This window comes from Grus americana, chromosome 2 (assembly GCF_028858705.1).
Source record: "Grus americana isolate bGruAme1 chromosome 2, bGruAme1.mat, whole genome shotgun sequence".
Lineage (NCBI taxonomy): Eukaryota > Metazoa > Chordata > Aves > Gruiformes > Gruidae > Grus > Grus americana.
In genome coordinates, this window is record NC_072853.1 from 40,797,170 (window position 1) to 40,824,468 (window position 27,299).

At 36.6% G+C, this 27,299-nt stretch overlaps 1 protein-coding gene across 1 annotated transcript in view; it reads right to left on the reverse strand.

Moving 5' to 3' along the window:
• Positions 1–27,299, reverse strand: part of RAB2A (RAB2A, member RAS oncogene family) — a 45,379-nt gene continuing 18,080 nt past the window's right edge. Inside the window, exons 4-8 of the mRNA XM_054818683.1 lie at positions 20,954–21,036; positions 19,496–19,588; positions 15,780–15,891; positions 3,937–4,005; positions 1–1,638 (exon numbers count right to left, since the gene is read on the reverse strand). Of these exons, the coding sequence (XP_054674658.1) occupies positions 1,543–1,638; positions 3,937–4,005; positions 15,780–15,891; positions 19,496–19,588; positions 20,954–21,036 (453 nt within the window). The 3' untranslated portion in view covers positions 1–1,542. The remainder of the gene's footprint in view (positions 1,639–3,936; positions 4,006–15,779; positions 15,892–19,495; positions 19,589–20,953; positions 21,037–27,299) is intronic.

Consider the following 27,299-nt stretch of genomic DNA (forward strand, 5'->3'; position numbering starts at 1 on the left):
CACACGTTTTTCAAACTTTATTTAATTTCAGAACCACTGCTATGTTACACCTGTCAGGCTGAACTTTATTCACTTTCGATGTTAAAGTTCTGACAACAAGAACGGATGACATGAGGATCCATGTCCCCCAGTGTTGTGTTGCAGTCAGTATTGGTCCAGTAAGACAAAAATTTTGCAGTCATTCCCCTCCCTTTATTTTTTTTTGGATACATGAAGCATGGCCTAGCATTAGTGTCACCCTTTTATCTGGCAATTTATATAAATAGGATGAGATGGAAAATCAATTGTTTCCTCATTTGTAGGAAAAGTGACATGAATATTCTGTACTTTAACAAATGAACACTTAAACACAGGATTTTGTTTTGCACTGTTGCAACCCTTTCACTTGAGGCAAAACATTCCCCCCCAACCACCACTGTAATAAGTACCAAAGCATTTCTAGTTTTGATTTTCATCAAGATTTCCAAACTGGCAGATTTTATTTTCACACCCTCTTCACAATAGACAAGATGCTTACCATATATTTAGGATTACAAGTTGTCACTAAAAGAAAACTTTACACAACCACTGTACATTTAGGTTGAAAAACTGTCCTTGCATGAAAAATATACCTAGAAATCAAGTGGTAAACAAGAAAAAAAAACACATTTAGAAAAGATCAACATTTTTATAATGTGCCATTTTAAATTTTTCAACTCCTCCTCTACTTTTCATCCATACTCTGTTTTTACCTATAGTATTCGTTAAGGCAAACAGCTAATCCATTTCTGAAGAGGTGCTGTGGAAATTGTGGACAAACAGCAAACATTTGGCATTAAAATAGATAGCACGTATGTAGCCTCTAGTAATATACATTAAGCATTTCTCTTGGACTTCAGGATAATGACAGGGGAGGATGAACATGCTAACAATGTCAAAAAGGCTTAAAATTTAGCGTCCAAGCAACTTCTATTAATGCTTCTGTAGTTTTCAAGCTCTAAGTAGTATAGAATTTATGCAAATGCATTAAAGAATTCTAGCTTGGCAAGTACACCCAAGCAGGTTATTAAACTATATATACAGAAAGTGATAAATACAGAATTAAAAGAGTCCTTCTGCTGCTCTTTATAGCCTTGAAAATTGACAAAAAACTTGAGGACAGCTCTACAATATTAAACATTAGGTAACCGCAGGAGCTGGGAAACCTAACTACACAAACTGATTAAAATACTCAGATGACTTTGTAGTGTTTAATACAATTCAGTTCGTAGTCAAGGGCACAAGACAACATTTAACAAAAATAATCACATCAATTGACCTAGAAATCAAATGTAAATAGATATGAATACAATCTCCAAAATCTGTCTTTAAGTGAACATTAACCATTTATTCAAAGTTATACAAGAATTTGAAGGATAAAGTCTTCTTCTGCAACAGGAAACCAACTTACAAGTTTCATGTCTCAGTTGAATTGAATTGGAGGCGAGCGGGGCGGGGGGGGAGGGAAGGGTGAACAAACAAGTTAGTAGGCCCCATCCAGGCAGCTAGAAAGTAAAAACAGGCTCAACAGCAGCCTCCTCCAGCTTGTTGTCCTCCCTGATTGCCTGCAAGTGTTGCATTAGTGGCAGCATGTTGAGGCCCAATTTTTATGCCGTTTGCCTGAAATGAAGTTTAATACACAGTGTAAGTATTCTAGAATACTAATATACCTGAAAAGCTTTTTTTTTTTTTTTTAGAAGATCATATAAGCAAGTTCTCCTAATGTATGCAAGAAATATAGCAAAGTTTATATATTTTTTAGCAATATGTCCTTGGCAATTAAATATCATTTAAAGCAAGATGCTTTCCTTCTCATTTAAATTTTATCGCTATGTTAAACTCTGTACCTTAAACTCCTAACACAAAAACACAGAGCGAGAGCTGTATTTGAATTACTACTTGGCATAAGGCTTTAAAAATACATAGCATTGGCTAGGAACGTATAACCTCTCCCCTCTCACCAAAATCTCCATTAGTTTAATAGTTTAATATAAAACTTTTCCTCTCTAGACAGCATTTCTTTCTGTGTTGAATCAGCTGTAGAGGCTAAGGGCATACGAGTGTTCTGTGTCATCAATAATTTCTATGATCCCGAAAGACATGGCTACTTGCCAAGAACCCACACACAGCGTAACTCTTTCATTCATCAAAATCACACTTATATCTTAACCCTCACTCCCTCAAGTGGATTTTACCTAAAAATACAGCACTTTGAGAAAAGTAATACAGTAGCTTCAGAAATTAAGCTCTTAAGGAAACTTTGCGTCACAGTAAATCTCAGATTTATAGTGCTTGGCAGTTGTTCTGCAACAGTAGTAGCCTTGGGGTTTCTGGCACTAGCTCAGTATTGACAGCAGCTGATGTGGTTTCTTTTCGCTCTTTGACTCCTCTTTAATAAAAAGCATGCCCTATGGCTCATTGGTTTTGCCCCCTCTGGGCTGATAGCAACTTCTTGAGGAATCAAGGAGCCAGACTTGGCATAAAGCCAAATAAATAGCACGGACTGTTGGCTCTTGACAGCATATTGCAATCAAAGCTCCATAAGGCACAGTAAAGCAGTCAGCTACTATATGAAACTCGACAGATACAACGAGCATGCTTTTTCATTCACTCTGATTACTGTCCAATTTATATTGCACTACTGAGTGTATTTTCTTTAGGAAAAATGTTAAAGAAAATGTTAAGATTTTCATCACTAAACTGAATTTAAAAAGTGTTTCACCAAAACACCATACACGCACACACACATTTTCCAGTCAGAATTCATGTCTTTGAAGGATTACTATTCAGGTCTTATTTAGCTACAAGTTTCCTAATGCAAACACTTCGCATACGACTGAAGTTTCTCATTGTTTCCTCTCTAAACTCATAAAAGCAATATTTTTAATAGTCTAAATTTTCTCATGTTGGAATATATTAAGCAGAAAGAGGTGAAACTATTTAATTGAGTCCTGCCAATTCCCTCATTACTCTTTGAACAATTCTGCAAGGACTATAATGCTTAAGAGAAGTGTCAGACTGACAGTCCCGGACAGAGAATGCTCCTCTGCACAGGGCAGATACAGAACAGAGAGTGGTGGTGCAGATTTTCACATGCGGCTTCACTAAGCACCTCAGCAATGATATTTAGGGACATGCAGGATAAAAAAAACCTGGGCACCAGAAAGGACAAACCACTTCACGTTGTCAAATTTAAACTTTGTGATGTGACTTTTTATGTAAATGTTAACAGAGAACTCACACAATACTAACATTTCTATATGATCCTAAGATTTCTATTTACTACCACTGAATTTGAATCTGCTTTTTCTATAGCCATGAACCTCTGTCCTAACTGCGCAAGATTTTCAACAGCACAATCATTTCCTAATTCAAGAGACATTATAGGTCTTTCTAGGCTCCTGCATTACAAAAGTGCTCCTAGCTCCACCTCCCCACCCCCACATCAAACAAGCAAAGAGTCAGGCCTCGATAATCTGTAATTTCGGTAATGTGCACAGGCAAAATGGCTAATCTTTTATTCCCTACAGAACCCAGCCACCTAAACCAGGAACATTTCAAAAGTCTTTTATGTAACTCTCAAAGCAATCCCTCCCCTACACTGGACAGCTCATGGAGTGCATCTGGCATATCAACATGGTCCCCCATTTACATAGTGGAAAATTATCTTTGAAAACAGATGACACCATATGGAGAAGTGGATGAAAGTGGATTTTCTTCTCTTTTGGGGATTTATATTATTTTGCAATGCTTCATGGATGGATAGGGTCACTTATTTTAATCCATTTTTATCACAATGGCAGACAGTTCTATATCCAAATGGAACAGACAAATATTTTACTGTCCAGCCTTCCAGAGATGGTGAATTTTGTACATTTATAAAAACAAACAAAAAGCATTCAGAGTACTAAAAGTTACCTCATTATTAATGTCAAAAACTCCTTCCTGGATTTTCTCGTAGATCTCCTTTGCAGTGTTAATAAATGCCTAAAACAGAAGCAAAAAAAAAAACAAAACACCACACAAACAATGAATGTGATATCCATATCCATTGGTGTAAGACGCAGTAATTGGAGTCTGATCTCATGTGCAGTTGTTTCAGGAAGACTTTTCTTCCTGACCTCAGCAGGAACAGGTATGACAACAGCATCCTATAACCTGCCCTGAAGTAGCAATGGATCACACGCTGTTTACAAAAACAGTGACATTTTCACAGCATCTGTATTCTACAATCTGTTGTCCCGTAATTACAGGGAAAAAGTGGGTTTTAAGATATATAAATTACTTGTAAATTATTTATTTCTGACCCTTATGGATAGATTGTGTGGCAGATGGTTTCCCCTACCCTTAATATCTTTGTAATAGGCCACTCTAGATTAGAGTGCTTAGCAACATAAAACCACAGGGTACTTACAATGATGATGTAAGGATGCTGTCTGCTGGATGAAACCTTATGCTATCATTTAATATTCACCTAATTTTAAGAACGTAGTCTCTTTAATTAATCTTGCACAAGATAGGCAATAGACATCTTAATAGTAGAAAGGAGGGACCCCAGGTTTTATTATGGTTTCTGAAAATCTATTGTTTTAATTCAGAGAAAAGACTTTGACATTCAGGTCTGAAAAAGTGAATGATACAAATGTTTTTGGCTGAAGTTTACAATCAGTGATTCCATTTTTCATCTCTCATTTAACTTTATAGGTCAAGTAATGCCTAAAATGATCTATAATTTAAGAGGTAATTAACAGCAGCTAATAATTACAATCAATATCTAACATATAGTTCTTTTTGTTTTAAGATACCAACACCATGAAATCATACAAGATACGCTATCTTCTGCACAAGCCTATTACAGCAAACATAGATCTAATTCAAATACAAAAAAGTAAACAGGGTTCATGGAAAGGAACAAATCATACCTTTCCTCATTTCTACACTGGAAGCATTTGACTGCTGAACTTGCCACCAGAGCTTTGTTTCCTAATTAACAGGACTGATATGTTTTCACCTTTAAAGGCCTTACAGCTCCCCAGAGTAATCAATCTACTGCAGCTCAATTACTGCACCAAGCACACACCACAGCCAGTGAAGGAGACTTCAACGACTGCAGCAGGAGTGGAAAGATATGAATATGCATAAACTCTAAGTGGGTGATCGAATCATCACAGAGGGTCATGAGAATTTGCAGCAAAATAATGAGAAGAATTAATCATTGCAGATTCACAAGGCACTTAGGAAGTGAGTTCGTTTTTCAAACACGCGTTAGAGTTGAGGAGAAAAATTGGCTTTCGGCCAACTACGAATTGATTCAAATTCCTCATAAATTGAAGTTTTCAACATAAGAAAAAAAAATCAAAGTTATCTTGGTTTCTGATAACACACTGATTATTGTAACAGCCTCATACATGGGCCCACTGAAAGGCCTGAGTCAAAAACTTTGGAAATTCACACAGCTGGAATCTGTGAGGATACTTACTTGCTTCTATTTCAGTGGGACATTAAACAGACCTTGAAGTCTTAAAAATGTGTTATGATAACTTCACATAAACAAGCACTTAACAATTGGCACTTCTAACAATTCTAGAAGACGTTGGCTAAGTATGCCTAGGCTCTTAGAATTAATTTCATGGGAATTACATTAGATCTATAAAAATTACTTTACACCAACAAAACTAGAATTTTAACAGACGACAACCTCCAAACTAACACAACCAAGTATAAAATATCTTCTGGATGCTACATTCAAGAACAGATCACTGCAGGAATGCAACTATCCTCATAAAAAAAATAATAAAATGCACTTGAAAATGGTGTGATTTAACAACACTCACATCCCCCCCAGTTATTACACATGTACTGTACAAAGCAAAAAAGCATACTGAGTTCATTACAGTCTATTTTTAATATAAACATACTGCCCAAGAAACTGTTGATCTGAAAAATTCAAGTATTCCATTCACCTCAGTTCTATCATTTCAGTTGTCTTGAAGAGACATAATCTGATCACTACACTTCTATCAGTGATTATGGTGCACCACATATTAGCGTTAAACCAGCACGTACTGTTATGCTTCATGGCAAGACGCCAGGCTGCACTGGGTCACATATAAATAATTCCTATTTGAAAACAATGGTTTCACAAGAATATAGCACATAATAAATCTACCTCATGTTTTCCTCAGTTGGTACGGATTCTGAAAAATTACTACTAATCAGCCATGAAAAGAGACTTGCATCCCTCGAGACTTCCATTTGTTTCTTGCATCCATGTATATTAAGTCAGCTTACACTTCAAAGTATAAGTGGACTCAAAATAACCACCTGAGAACTTTACTGAAAATACCAGTCTACTCACTTTAAGAATATTATATCAGATTTTGGCATTGCATGCTGCTGCCCCAATTAGCAAGGACAAGAAGGTGAACTCAGTATAATTGACTTCTTCTAAAAATCTCTTTTAATACTGCATGTTCTAACTCTTATCTGGAACATGCAGTATACTATAAACTCTCAATTATTTATGGGCAGTTTATCCTATTTGCAGATTAACTGAGCCATGTATGCAGGGAGACAGAGCGGTTTCCCCTCAAATCCAGTTTGGATTTATTAGACCATGTGCAGGGGACTGCAAGAACACAGCTGTAGCATTTCACACGCCAACTTGGATCCAGGTGCAGTTTAGCCACTTCCACACAGCACAAGACCTCAACCAGCAAGCCCACATGGACTCGGCTGGCTGCCTACCAAGCCTACTGCAGTTGCACTGTACACTCCCATAATGCTGCTGTTACTAAAGCACTACACAAAGATGCTTGAGCACCATCACCATCCCAAATCAGCTCAGGTCCAGGTTTATTTTCACCACCTCAGGAGAGGCAGTACCAGATTCAATCTGGATTTATACTCAGTCACCTGACAGATGGCAAGGTCATAGTACGCAGTAACTCCATTACTCAAAAAACGGAGACACACACTTTTGCAAAAAAAAGTGTGTTAGACTTCCAAATATAAAAATTCTAGACTACATTTCAGGAAGATTAAAAAAAACAATGTAACTTCAGGAAAATGTCTACATTCAATGTTTAACTCTTGGTTTTAATTTTTCTAAATCACAAATTAGTGATGCTTTTATGCATGAGACTACTGAATGTATCTGTACCACAGCATTAAAAAAAGGTTGTATACAAGTTATTCAGTGATTTATTTTAATATAACATTTTTTTCAATTGTGTTCACATTTTAACTAGGTTCAAATAAAGGTAATACCCTGCTGAGAAAAGTTATATTACTGTACAAATGGGAAAGTGAGTCTTGTAAGATGTGATCTGCCTGTTGTGTCAACCTGCACCTACTGCAAAGCTAACAGAGGAGGGCTTTGAGTCACAATATACCAGTATAATATCACTTTAGATGGTTTGTATAAGGAGTTTCCCAGATCATATTGCTACATGGGAATCAAGCATTCAAGTCTCACAATGCTCACCTCAAAAAAACCAACAAACAAAAAACCCAACCCCCAAAAAAACCCCACAACAAAAAAGCCACCCCACCCAAAAAAGCCCAAACAACTCAAAACACAAAAACCCAACTACCAAACAGCACAGATGCTGCATTTAAGACAAATTAATCCGAAAAACACCAAACGTAGAATTAAATCAACTTCAACATTCATTTCACCACACAAAGTAAAACAAGTAATGTAGGTTTATTATCCTTGAGATGAAACCAGGAAGAATGAATTCTGTAACTCGTAAAAACAATGAAAGAAGTACGGGAGTAAGTTCCTGATACCTCTGTCTTATGGAAGTTGGATGCAGAAATAATAAGCTAAGAGCACCAGAACACAAGTTACAGAACAGCTACATTTAATTTTCACTTGGCAGATGTCAATAATGTCACTTCTCTTTCTCAGAAAGCCAATGCCATGATGAGTGTTTGAGGACTTAGCTACAAGCTGAACATAACAGGAAAAAAAACCACCACCAACTTGTAAACTAATTACTGATACTTTCCAAAACTCAGATTTCACAAGTTCATCTTTACTTAGAATCCGAATGTATCAGATTCTGCACTGCCAGTTCACGTAACATGCTGCCCTCTGGTGGCAATAATAAATTTAGTGCTTTGAAATCCAAATTGGGTGGTCATTATTTCTGGTTGCTTTCTTACAATGAGGAATGCTTAAAGGTTAAATATCTCCAAATTCTAAAGCATGACCCTCACCTCTGTGGTCAGCCAACACCTAGAATTTCCTCCTCCCTCCCAGTTTCCTATCTTTAAGCAGTAAAATTATATAGATTAGTATTAATGCATCTGAAAGAGCAACATGGACCACAAATGGATTTACCCCTAGAGCTTTCCCCATCCCAGTGTGTAAGTGGTGCTGGATGGTCACTTAATAGAGTGAGATCCCAAAGCTCTGAGCAGCTGTTTTATGCACTGTAAAACAATACTTTTTACAACTAAATGATCCTTCAGAAAGAAGCCTAGGACACTAAAGGGGTTACAGAAGGGTTAATTATCAAGCAGTAGGAATATGCCATATAATAAGCCTACAACCCAAAAAGCACCTCAACACATTTGTAGCTTTACTTTTGAAGTAAAGGTGTACAGGGGCAAAACAGAACTCGATAGCAATTTGTTTATATGTACCCATTGAAGCTCAATCTTTGTGACAAACTTATTGGGAAGATGCACATTACTAGAGCTTGAAGTGTCTTGAAAAGTTCTGCAGCTGCTGTTGAACAAAGGACAGAGCACCTGAGGAAAAAAGAAGATAAAAAAACCCCCGAACTAAGAATCCATCTCTCCAGCAGAATCCACAGCTCAGGCAGGCAGCCAGCCATATCATACCTCTTGTACTCTTCTATAAAGCCTGAAACCCCTCGATTAACTGAAACTTACTCTGATTATACCTTGGGATGCCCAGAAGCCTCAAGAACCATGGCAGAGCCAGTGTTCCTTACTGTGCAGTTGGGGCACAGTCCAAGGGTTTGCCACAGGGAGGTAAAAGCTATGATTGTTCCCTGGAACCAGGTGTCCTGCCCCTTCTCTCTCCCACAGCTGAATCGACAAGAGTTTTGCTTCTCTGTTTTCTCATGGGAGAAACTGGCTAAAGTGCCAGCTTCACGCAGCTGAGACACCACAGAACTTTGATTTCAAGAAACTTGAGGAATACTGGTTTTGATACAAGTTAAGATAAACCTAACAGCTGGGGGGTTTTTGGTGTTTTTTGTTTGGTGGGTTTTTGTTTTGGTTTTTGTTGGGGTTTTTTAAGACTCTCAATGCTCTAGAAATGCAGCTCTTTTGCAAGTTCTGGGCAAGTTACATCTTGTCTGTCACTTCACCTTACTATGAAAGCTATTAACATCTTAGGATTTTCAAGTTTTATTAACTGCATCCCTGCTAACCATATTATCAGGTCAAACAACTGTTTGTTTACCAGCAATTAGTTGAGTTTAGGAAGGGTGTGGAGGGGAAACAAAAAACACTCCTAAATTGGGAGCTGCTAAGAATCCCATCTTTCCATGAGATTTTAATTTTTACCCTTCAGAATATTACAAAGGCCATCTTCTTTCCCTTATCTGTGACTGAGTAGTACCACTATTTAAGCTACAGGGGTTTTGAATATTCATTATCCATTTAAGCAAAAGTATGAAAGAAGCTGCCTGAAGAGAAAATCAAGTTACAGCTGAAACAAAACCATTGAATGACTATCCAGCTATACGTAGCAGAAGTGGTCCACTGCTCAGTCAAAATCGTTAGTCTATTCAGATTTAATCCTAAATAAAGAATCCATTATTGCATTCTATTTATGTGCAGACAACTTGGAATAACAAAGACAATACTCTTAAGGTGAAAGCTTGGCATTGGGCTATATAATCCCCTCCATATAGGAAACAACTTACCAAAACCAACTCCCACACCAGGAGTCAGTGAAACACCAGCACAAGTCAAGGGAGATCAGCTTCAGAACAGTGACGGTGTCTAGTACTGGTTTGACCAGTATCCAGAAAACTCTTTTGCTTAAGGTTGATCGCATTAATCATTACTAAAGTAGCAGTCTGGAGTGCAAGAAGAATGCACAAAGTTATTCCCAAATACCACTTTACTTCTTGAGAATCAGTGCATGTAAATGGATTCAAACAAATGATATTCCAGGGACACAAAGATAAGTACTATGTGCTGTAGGAGACTGCATGGTCACCCTGAGTTCATGCAGGTGATTCTATTCTGCCTCTACAAGTGTTAGACACTGCCGAAGCAGCAACCACTCAGCAAGCTTTGAACTGCATGTTTCAGGTAAGGCTACTATTAACAGTCATATACCATTGTGGAACTACTAATGAAAAACCAAATGTGATAAAGTTGTTAATGTCTCTTGCAAATGAGAGAAAGATTCTTAAGTATTATGTGTAGTTTTAATGCAAGGCCAGAAAGTAACTGATGTTATGATTAAAACAAGTGCAAACATGCCTGGGGTTTGGACCTCAGACTTATGTGTATACAAGTGAAAAGCCCACTGATAGGCATCACAGTATTTTCTTAGGAAAAAAAACATAGGCAACATTGAATTCTGCGAACAGTACTTCAGAACACACATCCCCAGATCCACAATTCCAGAAAGCAGAACAGATAGGCACTAGTGGTACAGCTTAGAAATCACTGAGGAAAAAAGCAGAAAAAATCTTTCTATCCTCCCAGTGATTCAGAAACTCTTCTCACCCAGTCCCACTCCATATTAAACATGATGATTTAACTCTGTGGCCACACCGAATTCTTAGAAATCTCCACAGAAACTATGAAGGAAGAGCCTACATCTACTTCCTGCTCCAACTACCAATTACCTATTGTGCAAACAGGGTATAAACATCCCCTAACAGCCTTGCACAAGATAAACAGCTAACAGGATATTCTCCACTGCTTCACATTTCTATCCAAGACGTAGGTTATGAGACATAATCCTGAAGAGCACAATGAACATTTTTAAACTGTCTTAAGATCCAAACACGGAACAGGTCAATGTACTGCTACAGCTAGAGACTGACTAAGGCATTACACAGTGGTGGAATCAGGTTTGAGCAAGGGAAATAACATTATATCAGAAACCACTTTGTTCATATAAAGAAACTGCTAAAGACTGCACCATTAGCGTGCAAACTTCTACAAGAGACATTTATCATAGAATGGTTTGGGTTGGAAGGGACCTTAAAGATCATCTAGTTCCAACCCCCCTGCTGCGGGCAGGGACACCCTCCACTAGACCACGTTGCCCAAAGCCTCATCCAACCTGGGTTTAGGACACGAAGTAAGATAATGTTGAGTCACAATCAATGTCAAACTGATCAAAACAAAGTCTAGAGGCTTGTCTTGTCACTTTTGACAGAGAAACATGTTTTTTCAACTAGACATGAAAAAATCCATCAGGAAAAGTCTCCTCTGGCCATTTAACTGCTTCTGGTACAACATAGCAGACACACACCCACATGCTGCTGTGTTTCAGTATTACATCCACATGAAATGCAAGTAGTCAATACACTGAACAGCAGACTTTTATGCCTATCTGCTTGTGCTTTATGATGCAGATCTGTCTGTTAACTTCTGTGGCACCACCAGTTTGTTATGCCATGTTGTCCCTTCTGAATTCCCCAGTGATAAGAACTTGGTATTCAGCGTACAAGAGCCACAGAGTTACTAGCCCTGTTGTTGCAGGGCCAGGTATTAGTCTGGACATAGACTAGAGACAATAATGTTCAGAAATGCACGCCAGATCTTGAACCAGATCCTATAGAAATGCTCATTAATTTTTCCATGAAGAATTACCTTAGAAGGTTTTTAGAACTTCCTGAGAAGTCTCCCTTAATACTTCAGAAATTATCGACACAAGCAGCCATGCTGAAGAACTAAAGAAGATGAGTTTACCCTATTTTCTACTCTAAAAACTCTTTCTTATTCTACTAAAAATGCATTAAAGCATTTTTGTTAAAATAAATAAAATTCTGGAGATGGATATTTCGAGCAGCCATCTATATTTATAACAAGATAGACTGCTTCCACATACTGAGGTAGGCTATAGAGGACTACAGGATTCACGTGATTTGAGGAAAGGCTTCTGTGAACAACCCAAGAAGATTATTTCTAAACCCTTAACAGTCTTGATTCTTTTGTCATGAGTGCTTTTGCCTCAGATTCAGAAAGCAATGTTTGAGAACCAGCCCTGTAATGAGAAAGAAACATTTACTCCACAAAACATGTTTGACCAGGAAAAATGGGTATTCTTCCTAATTCTACTTTTGACAGATGCCTCAAAGTTGGATCTAACTATTTCTCTCATATGGGTGGAAGAACAGTTTAAGCCCTATTACTAGATACTGTGTAGCTTCTTTGTTGTCACTTTTCCTGGCAATCATGCTCACATTACTTCCTTCAATACCCAGAAATACACTTTCATTACTACTTTGTTTTGTATAGCAACCACTAAGCAACACAACACAGGCACAAATGCAGCAGGCCAAGGCTTTATTAGTCAACTACATGACCTCAGTACAGGAAATCCCTCTTTTGGGAAGGGAAAGAGCAAACAAGACAGCAGTTGTTACCTAGGAATGTTCTAGCCTGTTGTATCTATGCATTTCCATATGTACACATGAATGTGCCTGACAGTAACAGTGTCTTTCTCCAAAACATCCTTTTTGAGGAATATTTCCTACTGATGGATAAGAAGGATAAAAGGCTGATAACGCAATTAAAACTAACATGTAAGATTCATTTTTATCATTCTATAAGACTTTGCTAAATACAGAGTAAAGAACAGAGGCCTAATAGCTACACGTAATTCTTAAATATTTCTGAAGCTGTATTCATGTAAACTTTTGTTTGCGTAAGTCTTTGCTGCTAGCTAGTTAGAACCTACATCATTTTGCTCTGGAGCTATATCCTTCTCTCAAGTAAAATTACCTGCTCTTTCAGCACTGTTGATGCTGTATCATAGACAGACATGATTTCTGCAAGTGTCCTGGAACTGTAATGGTTAACTACATAACCCGTGCCTGATACACCATAGTCATCAGTGATTTATCAGCATGGACTAAAGATGCTTCTGAGTAATTAAAGGGATATTCCTTCTCCCAAAAATCCCATAGCTTTTTCCCCCGTCATCCCCCAATAACCTATAAACAATTAGAGAGAGCCCCTTTGACCCCAGCAGTTCTACCTAAAAATTTTAGTACTTTGGAAAAGATGAGCGTTCCAAGACTCAAATTAAATGCATTAAAGTATTTTGACAATTTATCTGAAACCTAAGTAGAAGAAAGTGTCTGCTTTGACACTTTTAATGTAAATACATTTGAAAACATCTGATATAATAATCCAGATATAAGTTCAGATACTTAAAATGTCCAGCTTTTTAAATCCAGTCTATTTCCATCAATGGAAAAATCCAACAATATAAATACATACTCTTTCTAGTAAAAACCCTTCACTTTCTCAGCCCTTAGTCTCCCAAATGAGTCAGTAAAAGTGTTCTTCATTGCTACCACATAAGATAACATTTGTGGACACAGGGCCACAGATTTCATGTGCTTAAAATTTCATCGAATTTTAGCTGCATTACCTCAAATGTTGTTCTTCCTGTTTAGTTTCTACATCCTCAGGCAGTCACAAAACTATCATTTCTTTCCAGTCCAGAAGACAAGTACTGAAGGCTTGCTAGATTTGCCTCCATTTTGCATACTTCTTGTTCTTTCCTGAAACGTTGCCTGTTCCCACACCATTTCTTTCCTCATTCCTATTTTTTTGACACTGAACAATCCGGAATTAGCATGAAAATGAAAATGGTGTCTTTTGTCCACAAAGTGGTATCTTTCACTTACAATTTCTCCTCATTTCTTTTTACTGGCTCAAAGATTAAGATTTTGCTTCTTCAGCTGTAACTACTCTAGATCATGCCACCTCTGCGGAGTTGGCTGAGAATACCATTTAAGGAATGAATTTGTCACTAAAAAGGATTACATCCTAAAGTTTTTCCACCAGAACTAGAAAGTTAGTACATACATGCAATCATTCACATGATCAGGAGGAGAGGATTCTATATGAACTTTTTTGACATAGAACTTTGTGCTCATCTTCCTTCTGATAATCACAGATGTATTAGGCACTGACAACTCATTCACTAGCACATATTTTTTGACGTGGAGAGAGATGATAATGTTAGAATCAGGTAGTAACAAACCAGAATGAAGTCAGTGAAAGCTGTTTGTTACTCTTACTGTAATTTTTCAAAAAATACTAAATATTTCAAAACTAGGCAGCTTTACCACTAAAAACATACCTCACCCCCTCATCAGTTGTCCACCATTTTGCATTTGGGACAATTTTAGAAAAGAGTAAGGGCAGATTACATAGTATGAGAAACTGAACTACGTCATGCTATTACAAAGAAGGTTAGTAAGTGGGGATGTATGAACTGAGTATGTGCCTGAAAGACATGCGAAGCAATCTTTCTGCTTTCCATAGCACTAACATCTCAGCTGGAGCTCTCTGTCCACCATTGTACTGTGTCTGGCTAGGATGGAGTTAGTTTTCTCTACAGCAGCACGTATAATGCTGTGTTTTGGATTTGCGACTAAAACAGTGTTGATAATACACCAATGTTTTAGCTACTGCTACTGGCTTACACAGTGTCAAGGTTTTCTGTTTCTTACTCCACACCCTGCGGTGATTAGGGTTGGGGTAGGCAAAAACTGGTGAGGTGTTGGGGGGCAGACACAGCCAGGACAGCTGACCAGAACTGGCCTAAGGGGTATTTCATATTATATGACATGTTCAACAACAAAAGCCAAAGGCTAGTCTTTCCAAAGTAGCTGTTGCTCAGCGACTGGCTGGGAATCAATCTTTTCTGTGGGAAGTTGTGAGTGACTGCCTTTCCATCACTCTTCTCCCCTCCTCTTTCCTTCATTTAGTAAACCCTATCTCAACCCCTGTGTTTTTCTTGCTTTGGCTCTCCTGGTTCTCTCCCCCATCCTGCCAGACAGGGGGAGGGAGTGAGCAACTGGACAGGCACTTAGCTGCTGGCTGAGGTCAGCCCACCAGAGCCACCCTTCAAGAAAGGCATGTAGTAAATCAAGGTGAAACATCTAAGAACTCACATGTGTCCAGAAATATGAAATACAAGCAAAACTTCAGAAGACTTAACTTAAAGTAGCAAACACTGTAAAACTTATTCAAATATATAGCAGACTACAGCAACCAAGATAATAACCTCTTCAGCAGCTATGTAGAGGACAGGAAAAGAAATTCTAGCAAAGAAGATTCCTGCTAGGTATCAGAGGGGAAAAAGGACAATACAAATACCAAAGCACTGCAGCAGACTGCTCTGAAGAATTTGTGAAATATTAAGACGTCTTTAGAGCACGTTAAACTGACACCTGCCAAGGATACCATCTGCCAAGGATACCAATAGCGTGACTTGCTTTGGACTAGCAAATCTATTCTAGTTTTACTTTTTAGATTTCAGGGCAGACAGAAATACCCATTTCTCTGACCAAATATTTAAAAAACCTCAAACAACAAGTATATTAATTACTAGAATCTCAACAATGTAATTAGTACTATGCAGATACAAGTAGACATTGTCTCTCTCGTAATATAAAGAGTGGTTAATTCAAATTAAGGAATCCAAAACCTTAGTATCTGTACAAATAACAAAGTACATTTCAAAACAACTGTTTTACTAAAATATCAGTGTTCAGCAAAGTTACCTCCTCTACATTGGAAGCAGTTTTGGCAGATGTCTCCATAAAGATAAGTCCATGCTCTCGTGCAAATGCTTCACCTTCCTCTTTCTTGACTTCTCGTCTAGATTCTAAATCACTAAGATGGGGAAAAAAAAAGTTAGCTTCATGGTGTAACCTGTCTATGTAAATACTATTCTTCAGAGACATCCTTATAAGCCAAAAGCCCCCATTAGAACTTACATAGATAGGAATATCTAATTCAAGCCCTTACATAAAGCAGAATTACTTCTGTAAGTAGAATTACATATACTGCACTTAGACTACATGGAGTAGCCACAGACATCACACTTGCTTGAGCTATCAATGCTAGCTGACATAGATACTTCATGAAACTGCTTTCAACGGGATGTGTGTATATTTATCTAGCTATTCCTTCAATGCTAACTTTAGACATTGTCATTTAGGTAAATATCACTCTTTTCTAGTATAACGCTATCTACCAATCCACTAGAAAGCTGAGGTGATAATGGAGTTTTATAAACAATTTCTCACTGACATTAATTTCAAAAATCAAGGGTTTTTTTCTATTCAGTAACAAAACTTCGTACAGTCAATGTCTGTTCTGATAAAAAGACTTAAAAGCAAAAATAAGTTATTTTGAACTACATTATCTGTTTTCTCCCAACAAGCTAGCATTTAGGTTTTGAAACTCCAGGCCTGGCCCTCTAACAGCAGAAGAATTTGAAGTTACTGTTACACCATTTCTTGTTTCCTGCTTTCCAAGCAGTTCAGATCAAAGTTAAATATTACACAAAAGAACAGAAAAAAACCCCTTTGGTACTGAACAACTAGAAATGTTCACTTCTGTAAGCCATACAGACACATAAGTATTTCACTCTTACTTTTTAAAGTTTCTTTAGGAACAAGTAGCACACAGATTCTGTCCTTCTTTGCAAGTACATTACATCTTAAGCAATAACAATGCTACATTTATACATAAATAATAACATATTTAAAGAGTTTCATGTAAGTTGTGCATGTAAAAATATCTTCTCAGATACACATTTTTAAACTAACCAGCATGCAAACACAGAGGTTTAATTTGCAGCCAGAATACCAGTAAAAAGCATCATATTGGGCTTCAGTTCTGCCATCCTTGTAATTATACATATATTAAAAATAAACGATACTCACTGTGGCACTGATTTTGCAGCAAAGCAGTTTTTTGTTATTTTTACAACTACATGCTAGCTTAGATGAGTTATGCAGTCAAGACAATTCAGCACATCATTTAAAACATGGAGCATTTGAAGATAAGGATACAAGAAATGTCTTCGCAAAACAGTTTTAAAGTTGATGTTCATTATATGTAAGCATTCCCAGTATTTCAGCCTCAGGCTTAAGAGATCTTAACAAGGTGTCCATTGTCATGTCCCTGAAGTAGCTATCTGACGTATTTTTGAACTGGAGCAATGTCTTTATTTGCTGCTACCCTCAAAAATATCTTATTTAAAACCTTGATTCACTACAGTGTTATCTCCATGATAGAACAGAAATAACTCTTTTTGACTGAAATAGTGCAGCTGCATTGAAAACTGCAGTGATAACCCAGTCAAAACTCACTACTGATATCTAAACATATTATTAAAGATCTTTAACTGCTTCTACTAACCACAGTTGTCTTCCTCTCTCCATTCCAATAATTCGAAGCATTTGGTCTTACTAGATCAATATAGCTATGTTTTGTTCTGGAAAGAAGATTAAGTACAGTATTTGTCATGTTTTAACACTAGTATTTGTAATGTTTAAAAAAAACAGCTATTATATTTCAGATTAAATTCTCACTCTTCAAATCCAGCAATAAATCAGTACTACAAACTTATATCAAGTGCACTTTTGGGACTCATAAGAATGAAATTTATTCCTTCAGAAATATTATGCTAGTACACACATTCTTCCTTCCATTCACCTCTAGTAGTATGCCCTACCATAAGAACTCCTGTAACATACTTTCAGGATAATGCAATATAATTGATGGAGTTTTCTTCCTGTCCTCCTCTTTGAGGCTTGAAAATAATCCCCTTTAAAAAGCTTCTTAAAGAACTTTTACTTCATGTGGCACTTTAATCTGTAACTTAAAATACACAATTTAAGTATATTTATAATTTGAATAAAACCTAGTTGTAACTGGGAATTACTGAGCTAGCTGCAAGTAGCGTATTATAATATACAATCATGTGGTATAGTCTGCATCAGCAGAATGGAAGACATAAAAATTTAGTTTCACAGCTAAGAATAATCAGGAATAGTTACAGATGTCAACTAAGTATGCAGACTTATGTAATACTTATCTCAAGTAAACAGTACACTTTACTGTTTCTCTCAGTACCATATGTTTACTCACATAAGCATACAGACAGTTGGTCAGGGACATCACGGGCTTACCAAAGCTTCATTTAATAGAAGAGATTACATTTTTATACTAATTTGTGAAGACTACGCTTATCACACTCCTCAATTAAAAAAGTAATTAGTAGCTTTCCAGATTATGTATAAAAACGTGGACAAGGTTCACAATTACTTGATGCTTAACATGTTTTTCAGGGGGAGGTAGAAGTTGTGGGGCAAGGAGAAGAAAATAGGAGGAAAAAAAAAAGGAGGTGAACAGGCCAGAGCAGCAAAACCTGAACTTTACCACAAGGCTGCTTCTCAGTAGTATCTAAGAAATGATCTGGCTGTCCATTAAACTCTAAGGGACAAGCATACACATCATTATGTCAACTGGCATCTTTACCTTCAAGAATTGCTGAGGCATGGAGATAAGTTAAGGTCAATTAGGTAAAGGCCCATAACTAATAGGTTATTAAATTCTGAGATGATGCTTTTGACGTTTGGACACACACTACATCCAGCAAAAAAATCTAGACATGATGCTACAGTTCACTGGATCAAGAACTAGAAAAATTACAGATAAACTTAACGTATTCACTGATGTGTTTTTATAAAGACCTTCAATACAGATCAAAGCCTCAGCATTAACAGGAAACCATTTTAGAGCTCTGGACAGTCTAGGTGATGAGAAGATCAAGTAAGTAATTGCTTAGAAACTGGGTAAAACCCGTCCAATACTTTTAGTTGTAGTTTCATCACCCAGTGTCTAAGAGCAGCCTGAATTCACCAGGAAATGGTGAAAAAGCATTCTCTGCCCCCAACCCCAGCTAAAATATACAGAATATGAAACACTATTATTGAGGTATGCACTTTTTACATTTGAGAAAAGTTCTTGAAGTGAATCCTGTAGTATGGGCTTTTTTAATATTTCCTCTGCTGTGATTCTTAATCAAAAACTAAAGCACTTTAAAACACCTATAATTAGGAGTCATATTCTCTTTATAAGGGAAAGACCTAGGTGCTTCTAAATGATGATTCCAGATGTAAAAAACCTAACGAGAAAAATAATTCATATAATCCATGGCTTCATGCATTCACAGTCAATCCTTTTAAAATAAAATTACTTCTAAAAATGGTACTCAGAACATAAGGTAGCTGATCCATATGCTGCACATGGAATTAGGCTAATTAGAAAAGGAAATGTTTTAGATTCACCACAGAACTATGTCCAGTGACTAAAAGTAATTTAAAGTTAACATACCACCTACAAATAAGACAACACAAAAGCTGAAATGCAGAGAAGTCATAAATATTTACCACTTACAAAATCCTAACTGTTTAAATTTTACCTTTTATTTCCAATAAGCATTATAACCATGTTGGAATTGGAATGCTGACGAGCATCTTCTAACCAAGTTGTCAAGTGGTTGAAAGTGTCCCTCCTAAGTATGGAAAAGAATGAAAATTAGAAGCAGTATTTCAAGAAATCTCTTTCCTTTCTGTTAGTCAGCTTCTCTACTTAAGTAACTGACTCATTTATTAGTACACATGCTCCAGGGATAAAAGCTAGTAATCCCTTTGTGAGAGGGAGAATAGGCAAACAAGAATTTAGTAAACAAGGAGCATTAATGAACACTGCCTAAAATGTCATTGAAAACATGTTTGATACAAAGAGTAAAGAGTATTCTTATAGCTGTAAGAATCTGTAATTTTATATACATCTAAAATTCCATTCAGCAGATTTTATAAGTCCCTAACAGCCTCAACCAAACAACAATACAAATAATCAGTCTACAGTAATATTTGTTCTACTGAAGGTAGAAAATGGTTGATAATTTTCTGTGAGTTTAAAAGACTTTGCTGCTAAATTCATTATTCAGTTTATAAAGATACACGAATATGGCATGTTACAGATTTTACAGAATGTATACACTGAATATTAAATCACATGTTAAATCACATGTTTAAGATTTTGCAAGAGTAAACCCATCTATTTCTGAATCAAAGATTAATTTGCTGGAAATCCAATGGAAAGAATACATTGCTTCCTGGTATTTAAAAATAAATGGGGAACAAAAGGAAAAAATGTCTAGGAAATCTCTAGTAAAAGTTGTTTAATACAGCAACAAGATCCAAGATCCATAAAGAGAGCCACACACCCTAATAGGATTTTGGAGCCTGAACATTTTCATAAACCAGCCACAGTACCCACAGTTTTGCAGATAACAAGTTGTACAGAGACTTTATTCAATACAGCAGGAAAACCTTACTCACTTCTGAACACCTGCTACAAAAATCACACTAAGACCTGTATTTTTCCAACCTCATCAACACAGCAACAGCAGAAGTTTCCTGATATTTTTACGTAACCAAACTTTGATGTTTTACTATTTTGCTCCTTTACAGAATGGCACTTCAGAAAAAGTCTGCTATAATTAAAGAAAAATTATAGCTTGTGGTAATAAAAACAATAAAAATGAATTAATGAAATATTTTTAAGGTCTTTCTCAATAAAGGTAATCCAGAGGTTCATGGACAAATAGTTTATAAAAATATTTTGGTTTATTCTTCCTGAGACTTTACATATACTTCTTCTCAACTACTACACAGAGAAAATTGGAAGCATATGGGTGATGTAGGCTATATCTTGATTTCGAGCACTTAAGGAAAGTTGGCAAAACATTAGATTACAAATAACTATACAAAAAGCCAAACTAAAGCAGACATTTTAACACTGCTATATACCATAGCATAATTCTACAAAGACATATTATTTTAATCCAGTTATATCTCCTTGGTATTCTCACCTTGTAATGTCATACACTAGTAAAGCCCCTGCTGCCCCTCTGTAGTATGACCTTGTAATGGAACGGAAGGACTCCTGCCCTGCCTGTAGAAGGAAGACAAAGTTTCATTATTTCATATATCAAATTTATTTTTTTGTACCGAAAAGCACAAACTTAGAATCACAGAATCATAGAATTCTACTTTTGAGAGGACGGGGACAAGAAGGAATACGGAGGAGAAATCAGAGAGGGGACAATCGGACAAAGTCTCTAGCAAGGCATATAAGGAGAAGACACCAACTACCGCACAGTGCTGTTTAAAAAAAAAAAAAAAAGGGAACAAGACCTCTAAACCTTTTTTGGCAATCCCTGACAACCCAATTTACTGAATGGCTTCACAATACATGAATCATTATTAGAGCACAGAATGGACTCCTAGCAACTAAGCTCTGAAGACAAATTTGAAAGGAAGCAAATAACCCAGAGCTTCACATTTGAATTCAATAACCCGCTCCCTGGGGCAGCTGTTGACACTAGAATAAATAAAGCCCATTGTAAATAAATGATGAATGACATCTTTACGCCCACCATCTGCTGGTGTAAAGGTTGTTGGAAGGCCAAGGATGCAGATTTTATCCGTTATATCATAAACTGCAGCCAGCTTTCAACAGTCTTCAGATGGAATTCTTTCAGTAATCATTTTATGATGAAAAAACAGAAAATGGTTCTGAATTCAATTTTACACAATTCTGCTCCACAGTTAATCAATTTCCTCTGTACTTGATAAATAATGCTTGTCAAACAGCTCCAGGATGCAAGAGTCATCTTCATATGCTCTGGTGAAAAACTTCAGAGATCCTACATAAATTAGATAGTTCCCACAGAAAAGTATTCTGTAAAAATCTCAACACTTAAAGGAATATGCTCAAAAGAACACAGTCCTGAAAAATACATATTCATAGTTGCAGACCTTGAGCTCTGCACACTCATGTTTTTCAGAAGCGCTATCTAGCACCTGACAGTTGTTAGAACAAACATTTACTTATAATACTTAGTAATAACAGAAGCTTTAGCATAATCAAAAGATAACACAGAACATGATTAAGAAATACTAATATTAATGCTGAAAAAACCCCAACTTCTATGCATTAAGAGAGTTACCTGCAGAACTATAGGAAATGACCCTGATTTGAAACCATGAAAATAATTAAATATTTATCAAATACAAGCTACCCTTTAGCCCTACCTACAAAATTAGCATACAGAGAACTTTCTCTTCTCACAGTTACTGTACTTTTCTTAACATAAGGTCTTCTTGAATTCAAGAACTTGATCTAGATTCTGTCTTTGAACAAGACCAGTGGCACAAGTTTCAACATGTTTGGTCTCCAGAAAGCATCCTTATCTTTCAGAATAATCAGTTATTTCAGTTTAAGAAAACACTTTATCTTACCCATTCCAGTGGAAAAAGTTACCAAAGACAGACAATATATTTAATAGTTTCAACACGATTAGAATACACTAGCATATGCACTTGGCTGAGAGTCCAAGTGCATCTTTATGTAAACTAAGGTAACAGAATACAGACAATCTGCTAGAACGCACCAAGGAATAGTAAAACCCCCAAGTTTTTAGTGCAATACTTGGTTCCCAACCCAGAAGCTCTGTTAAGTTCTACAACTTTTTCTTAGTATGGTGACTAGCTCAAGTGCACGCTAGATGCATAAAACATTTTCCTCCTGACTAGACAACAGACAAGTTGTTACCAGTGTTTTCCATGTATTGCCTAAAATCATACATGAAGTGAACTTATCCTACCACATTAAGATTGCCTGTTTCACCATCATAAGTTCCACCCTGACACATGAAATTGCTCGTCTCCCTGAGTAAATTAATCATGGTCAGCCAAGATTGTCAGAGGTTCTAGCAGACCTTACAAGAATGTAAGAACTGTGAGTTCTTAAAAGAATCACTTACTTACAAAAGTCCGTTATCTAAATCCTGAAAATACTATAACATTTTTAATTGTGTCTCATTGCTTCCTGAAGGAAAGACTGGGGAAAGGGTGGAAAACTTTACCCCTTCTTCATCAAAGAAGATAAAATCTTCCATAGGCCAACAGACAACACAAACTGAGTTCCCTTTCATTCTAAACAGAAGAAAATTGAGTTTCTGTAAATAAACTCCATGAGATTTATGTTCATATAATATCTATTTTTTTATATATAAAATAACACCTTATATATATATCATTTACTGTCTATTTTAACAGTATTACTCTGAATGAGAGATCTAGAAGGTCAACATAGTAGGGTTAGGCATGTAGAATATACTCCACAGCTTTGTTTTTTTTAGTATCATTATTACTTTAGGCATTTTTCATCTGTTTCCTCTCTGCCCCTCCTTTTTTTTCTGCCCAAGGGGCACAAGCTATTTCAAAGACAAACCCAACTTTTTTTTTTTTTAAAAAGTGTGTTATAATTGTACTTTATCAGTCTTGCAAAGTAGGACCAAACCAAGTTTAGCTACTTGTTATACGGAGCAACAGATAAGAAGCAGCAGTAAGCAAGGTCAATATAAACTAAACAGCTTTGATACCAGAGAAAAGCCCTTTACCTTATGTGGAATTAACATCCCTTCCATGTTCCTCCAAAATCCAGCACTTCTTTTTAATATGGGGAAGAAAACTCACTTTTTTCATAGAATCACAGAATGGTTGAGGTGGGAAGTGACCTCTGGAGGTCACCTGTTCCAACCCCCCTGCTCAAGCAGGGCCACCCAGAGCAGGTGGCCCAGGTCCGCGTCCAGTAAACTTTTGAAGATCTCCAAGGATGGAGACTCCACAACCTCCCTGGGCAACCTGTGCCAGTGCTCAGTGGAGGACCAGTAGTGGCAGTAGCCACTAAATGAATGTTAAACAGGGTATTTCCCAAGGCCATATTACAGCTGGTACAGGCAACACAAGCCTTTGCTCTGAGGCAACCCCTGGTTACACCCACTTTGAGTTACACTGCAGTGGAAGTGGGAAGATGGAAGATCTTTTTGGTAACAGATAGACCATGACAACTATTTCACACACAGAAACTCTAACTCAGACAAGGTTCCCTACAGGAACCAATAAATGCATACCGAACATGCATCTTCTCTCTTCAGAGAAAAAGGTGCTAGCTCTGACATGAGTAGTTCACTGATCATGAAAAAAATGTGGGCCTCTGATAAGTGATGTTTTAAGTGCTAAGTAACATTCTTTTTGGCTATTTTCTGGACTGTAAGCTTTTACAATTCATATCATATTGGTTAACAAAAAAAAGTTTCTGATATATGAGAGACTGAACAGTCTTCAAAATAGTACAAAAATCTTCATTCCTGTTTGAACTGTAGAACTGCATGGACATATATCCCATGTGCTTCTCTAAACATACCTCAGTACAGAGACCAAAACACAATTTCAAAATAATGATGTAAGCAGAACATGAAGTATTATCAATCACCTTAGGTCACTAAGATACACATAGATTTAGGGCCTCCACTAAAGTTTTCCGGAACATTTAAGCTACGTAACTGTGTTACCATTGACACAGTATCTGTGGTACCTTTGAGAAAAGGCTCCAAGTGTTACTATCCCTATAGGAAATTTCCATGTCATTTCCAAGTGTGTGGTGTAGTCATGTAGGTGTCAGTTGCAAAATGTGCAGGCAAGTCTCTGCTATCAAAAAGGGTTCCTTACAAGCTCCTTAACTGTGTATTTTTGAATCTATAATCTAAGGAAGGAAAAAAAAATAAAGAAACCCTCTACAAAACAGTCCATTACTTTTAGCGATTGCTCTATCCTCAATGCTGAAGAATTTGGAAAGTTTCTCCAAGGATAAAGTTACCTGTGCACATCCCAGCAGGCCTTCAACATCTGAGCTGACCAACAGTTTTTATTAGGAGGAAATTTATAGTATACATGAAAAATGAGAAACTATAAACACACCACAGCTAGTAGCTCTAGACTCCTTCACTTTTAAAAAGGGGCATACATGTGTGGTATGTTCAAACCCAATGGCAGAACGCTGCATTCACATTGGGAATTTTTACTCATTTAAACTTGTTTACACTTTCATAAGCTGTACAGAAAACTAAGATGACATCTAAGAAACAACCAACTCACACAAGTGTCACACTACCTATGACAACTGCCAGTTGGGAACTACTCCACAAAGTTGATCCCTGGAACAAAATGTTCCAGAAAGAGAGGAGTAATACATACCTTTGAATATAGTTTTGAAAGTTATAAATAAATTAACAACCTTTTAGTCACACGGTAACTTGTTTATACAAATGCAGTAATCTTTCTTGCAATCAGGTCTCGACTCCAGAATAAAAAGAATTTTAAGGTGATTTACTAGCACATAGTACAGAGAATAGGCACAAAAGTAGTATAAAAATAAAACCCTGCTGCTTTCCAGCAAAGACTTTCCTGAACAAGAACAGAACTAAAGATGCTTATGAAGAAGACTCCGTAACAATTTAAGAAAATGTCAGAATTTACGTGGAGGATTCAACCAAGTTACATGTTGTTTCAGAATAACCCTGCCAACATCCTAGTAAGACTTAAAATTTCAAGGGGACTAGAGATCCCAATGAGTGAAACTGTACATATGTCTAAATACAGATCATCTGCACACATGCCTTTTCTTCTGATGTTGTTGAAGGTGTGCAATTCCTAACGTATCACAGAAACAGAAAGCTTTACCCCTCCATCATAAGAAGTACTCTTATGATTTATTTCAGTTTATAAATACATTTGAAACCTTTAGGTTTTAATTAGCTACCCTCACTAAAATGGGAGTTCCACTCCGGACATAAAGGAAGCGATTCGCCCTCCTTTCATCTAAGGTCCTACCCTAAGGAAAAGCTTGTTCTATTATTGTAAAAAGCCACAGATAATCTGACAAGAAATCTATAATTAGTAAAAAAATAAAATTCCAATAATACAGTATTTCAAAAACCAAATACATTTAAGCACATGATAGACAAAGGTTTGTGAACATTAATCTAGGTTTATCAAGTTACCTCAGCTTCCTAAAGTGCTATCATGGATGTGAACAATAATTAGCTACCAACACTGAAGTTCAGATGATGGTCTTATTACACAAACTGCAATAGGAATAGCTATTAAATGGACAAATTCCTGCCCAATCCATGAATCTGGAAATAAGTTAATGCTCCCACATAGTGGCAAACACAGTCTGTGAACTGATGATTAAACTAGTTTCAGGAACCAAAATAGATCCTCTGCAAGTTCTTGATGTTACTTCACAACAGTAAAACAGAGGGCCATGAGCACTGAGTCATCACAACTTGAGCTGTAAGATATAGCCCCATTCTTGGAGGTACAATGGTTAAAGAGTTAAATTAATAAAAATTCAGTAGAACTACTCACCAACTGCCCATGAACATAAAAATATGCTCTGACTACCAAAACAAATAGAAAATATCATGAAGTAGACAACTAGTAAAGAACTCTTGGGGGTGAACGCTACGTCCTAGCAATTCTCAGTATCATTAAGATGAAATGAATATTCACTTAATGAATTAAGGGAACTTTATTTTGTTCTACCAGATCCAAAGCATTTGCAAATATATGAAAAATAACCGAATCTCCAATAAGGATTAGTATATTCAGAATATCTGAAAGTGGACAGATAAGCCACACCATGGTTTTAGGGAAAAGAGACATGCCTTCAACAGTTATGCCTTCTGTCTTGCACAAACCTGCTTTTTTTGTGCAAGCTCTACTAGAAAACACTGTCAATTTAATTAGAATGCTCACTTGTATTGAAACCAAGAAATTATTTGAAATTAGCTTATAAAAAATAAATTATTTCAGATATTTAGCCTTAGTTTAAGCAAGACTAGTCTTAGTCTAAGCAAGACTATGGTGTTACAGAAACATAATAATGAAAATAAACTTTTTATCCCAGATTTCCATTAAATGAAGCAGAAACAGATATTAAAAATTATTGTATTTAATACACACAAAAAAATCTCATCCATATCAATTTAATTTAGAGAACATAAGTAGTATTACTTGGTATCATCACTGATCTCTCCCCCTGCAGTGTCTGAGAGAACTTAAGCAGCAGTTGAAAGAGGGAATTTATTTTTGCTCATCAACAATGTCTTGTTAGTAACAATCAATACAATACGGAACATCCCCCTCAACAACAAAATGAAGGCTACTGACTCAGCCTGGTAATAAGCCCAGTATCTCTAACAATGAAGTTTTTCTGAGGAGAAGCAATTTTAATATTTTTCAAGTATTACATTGCCACAAGACAAACAACCTCATCTACACAGCTTGTTTAAACTCAAAGCTTGA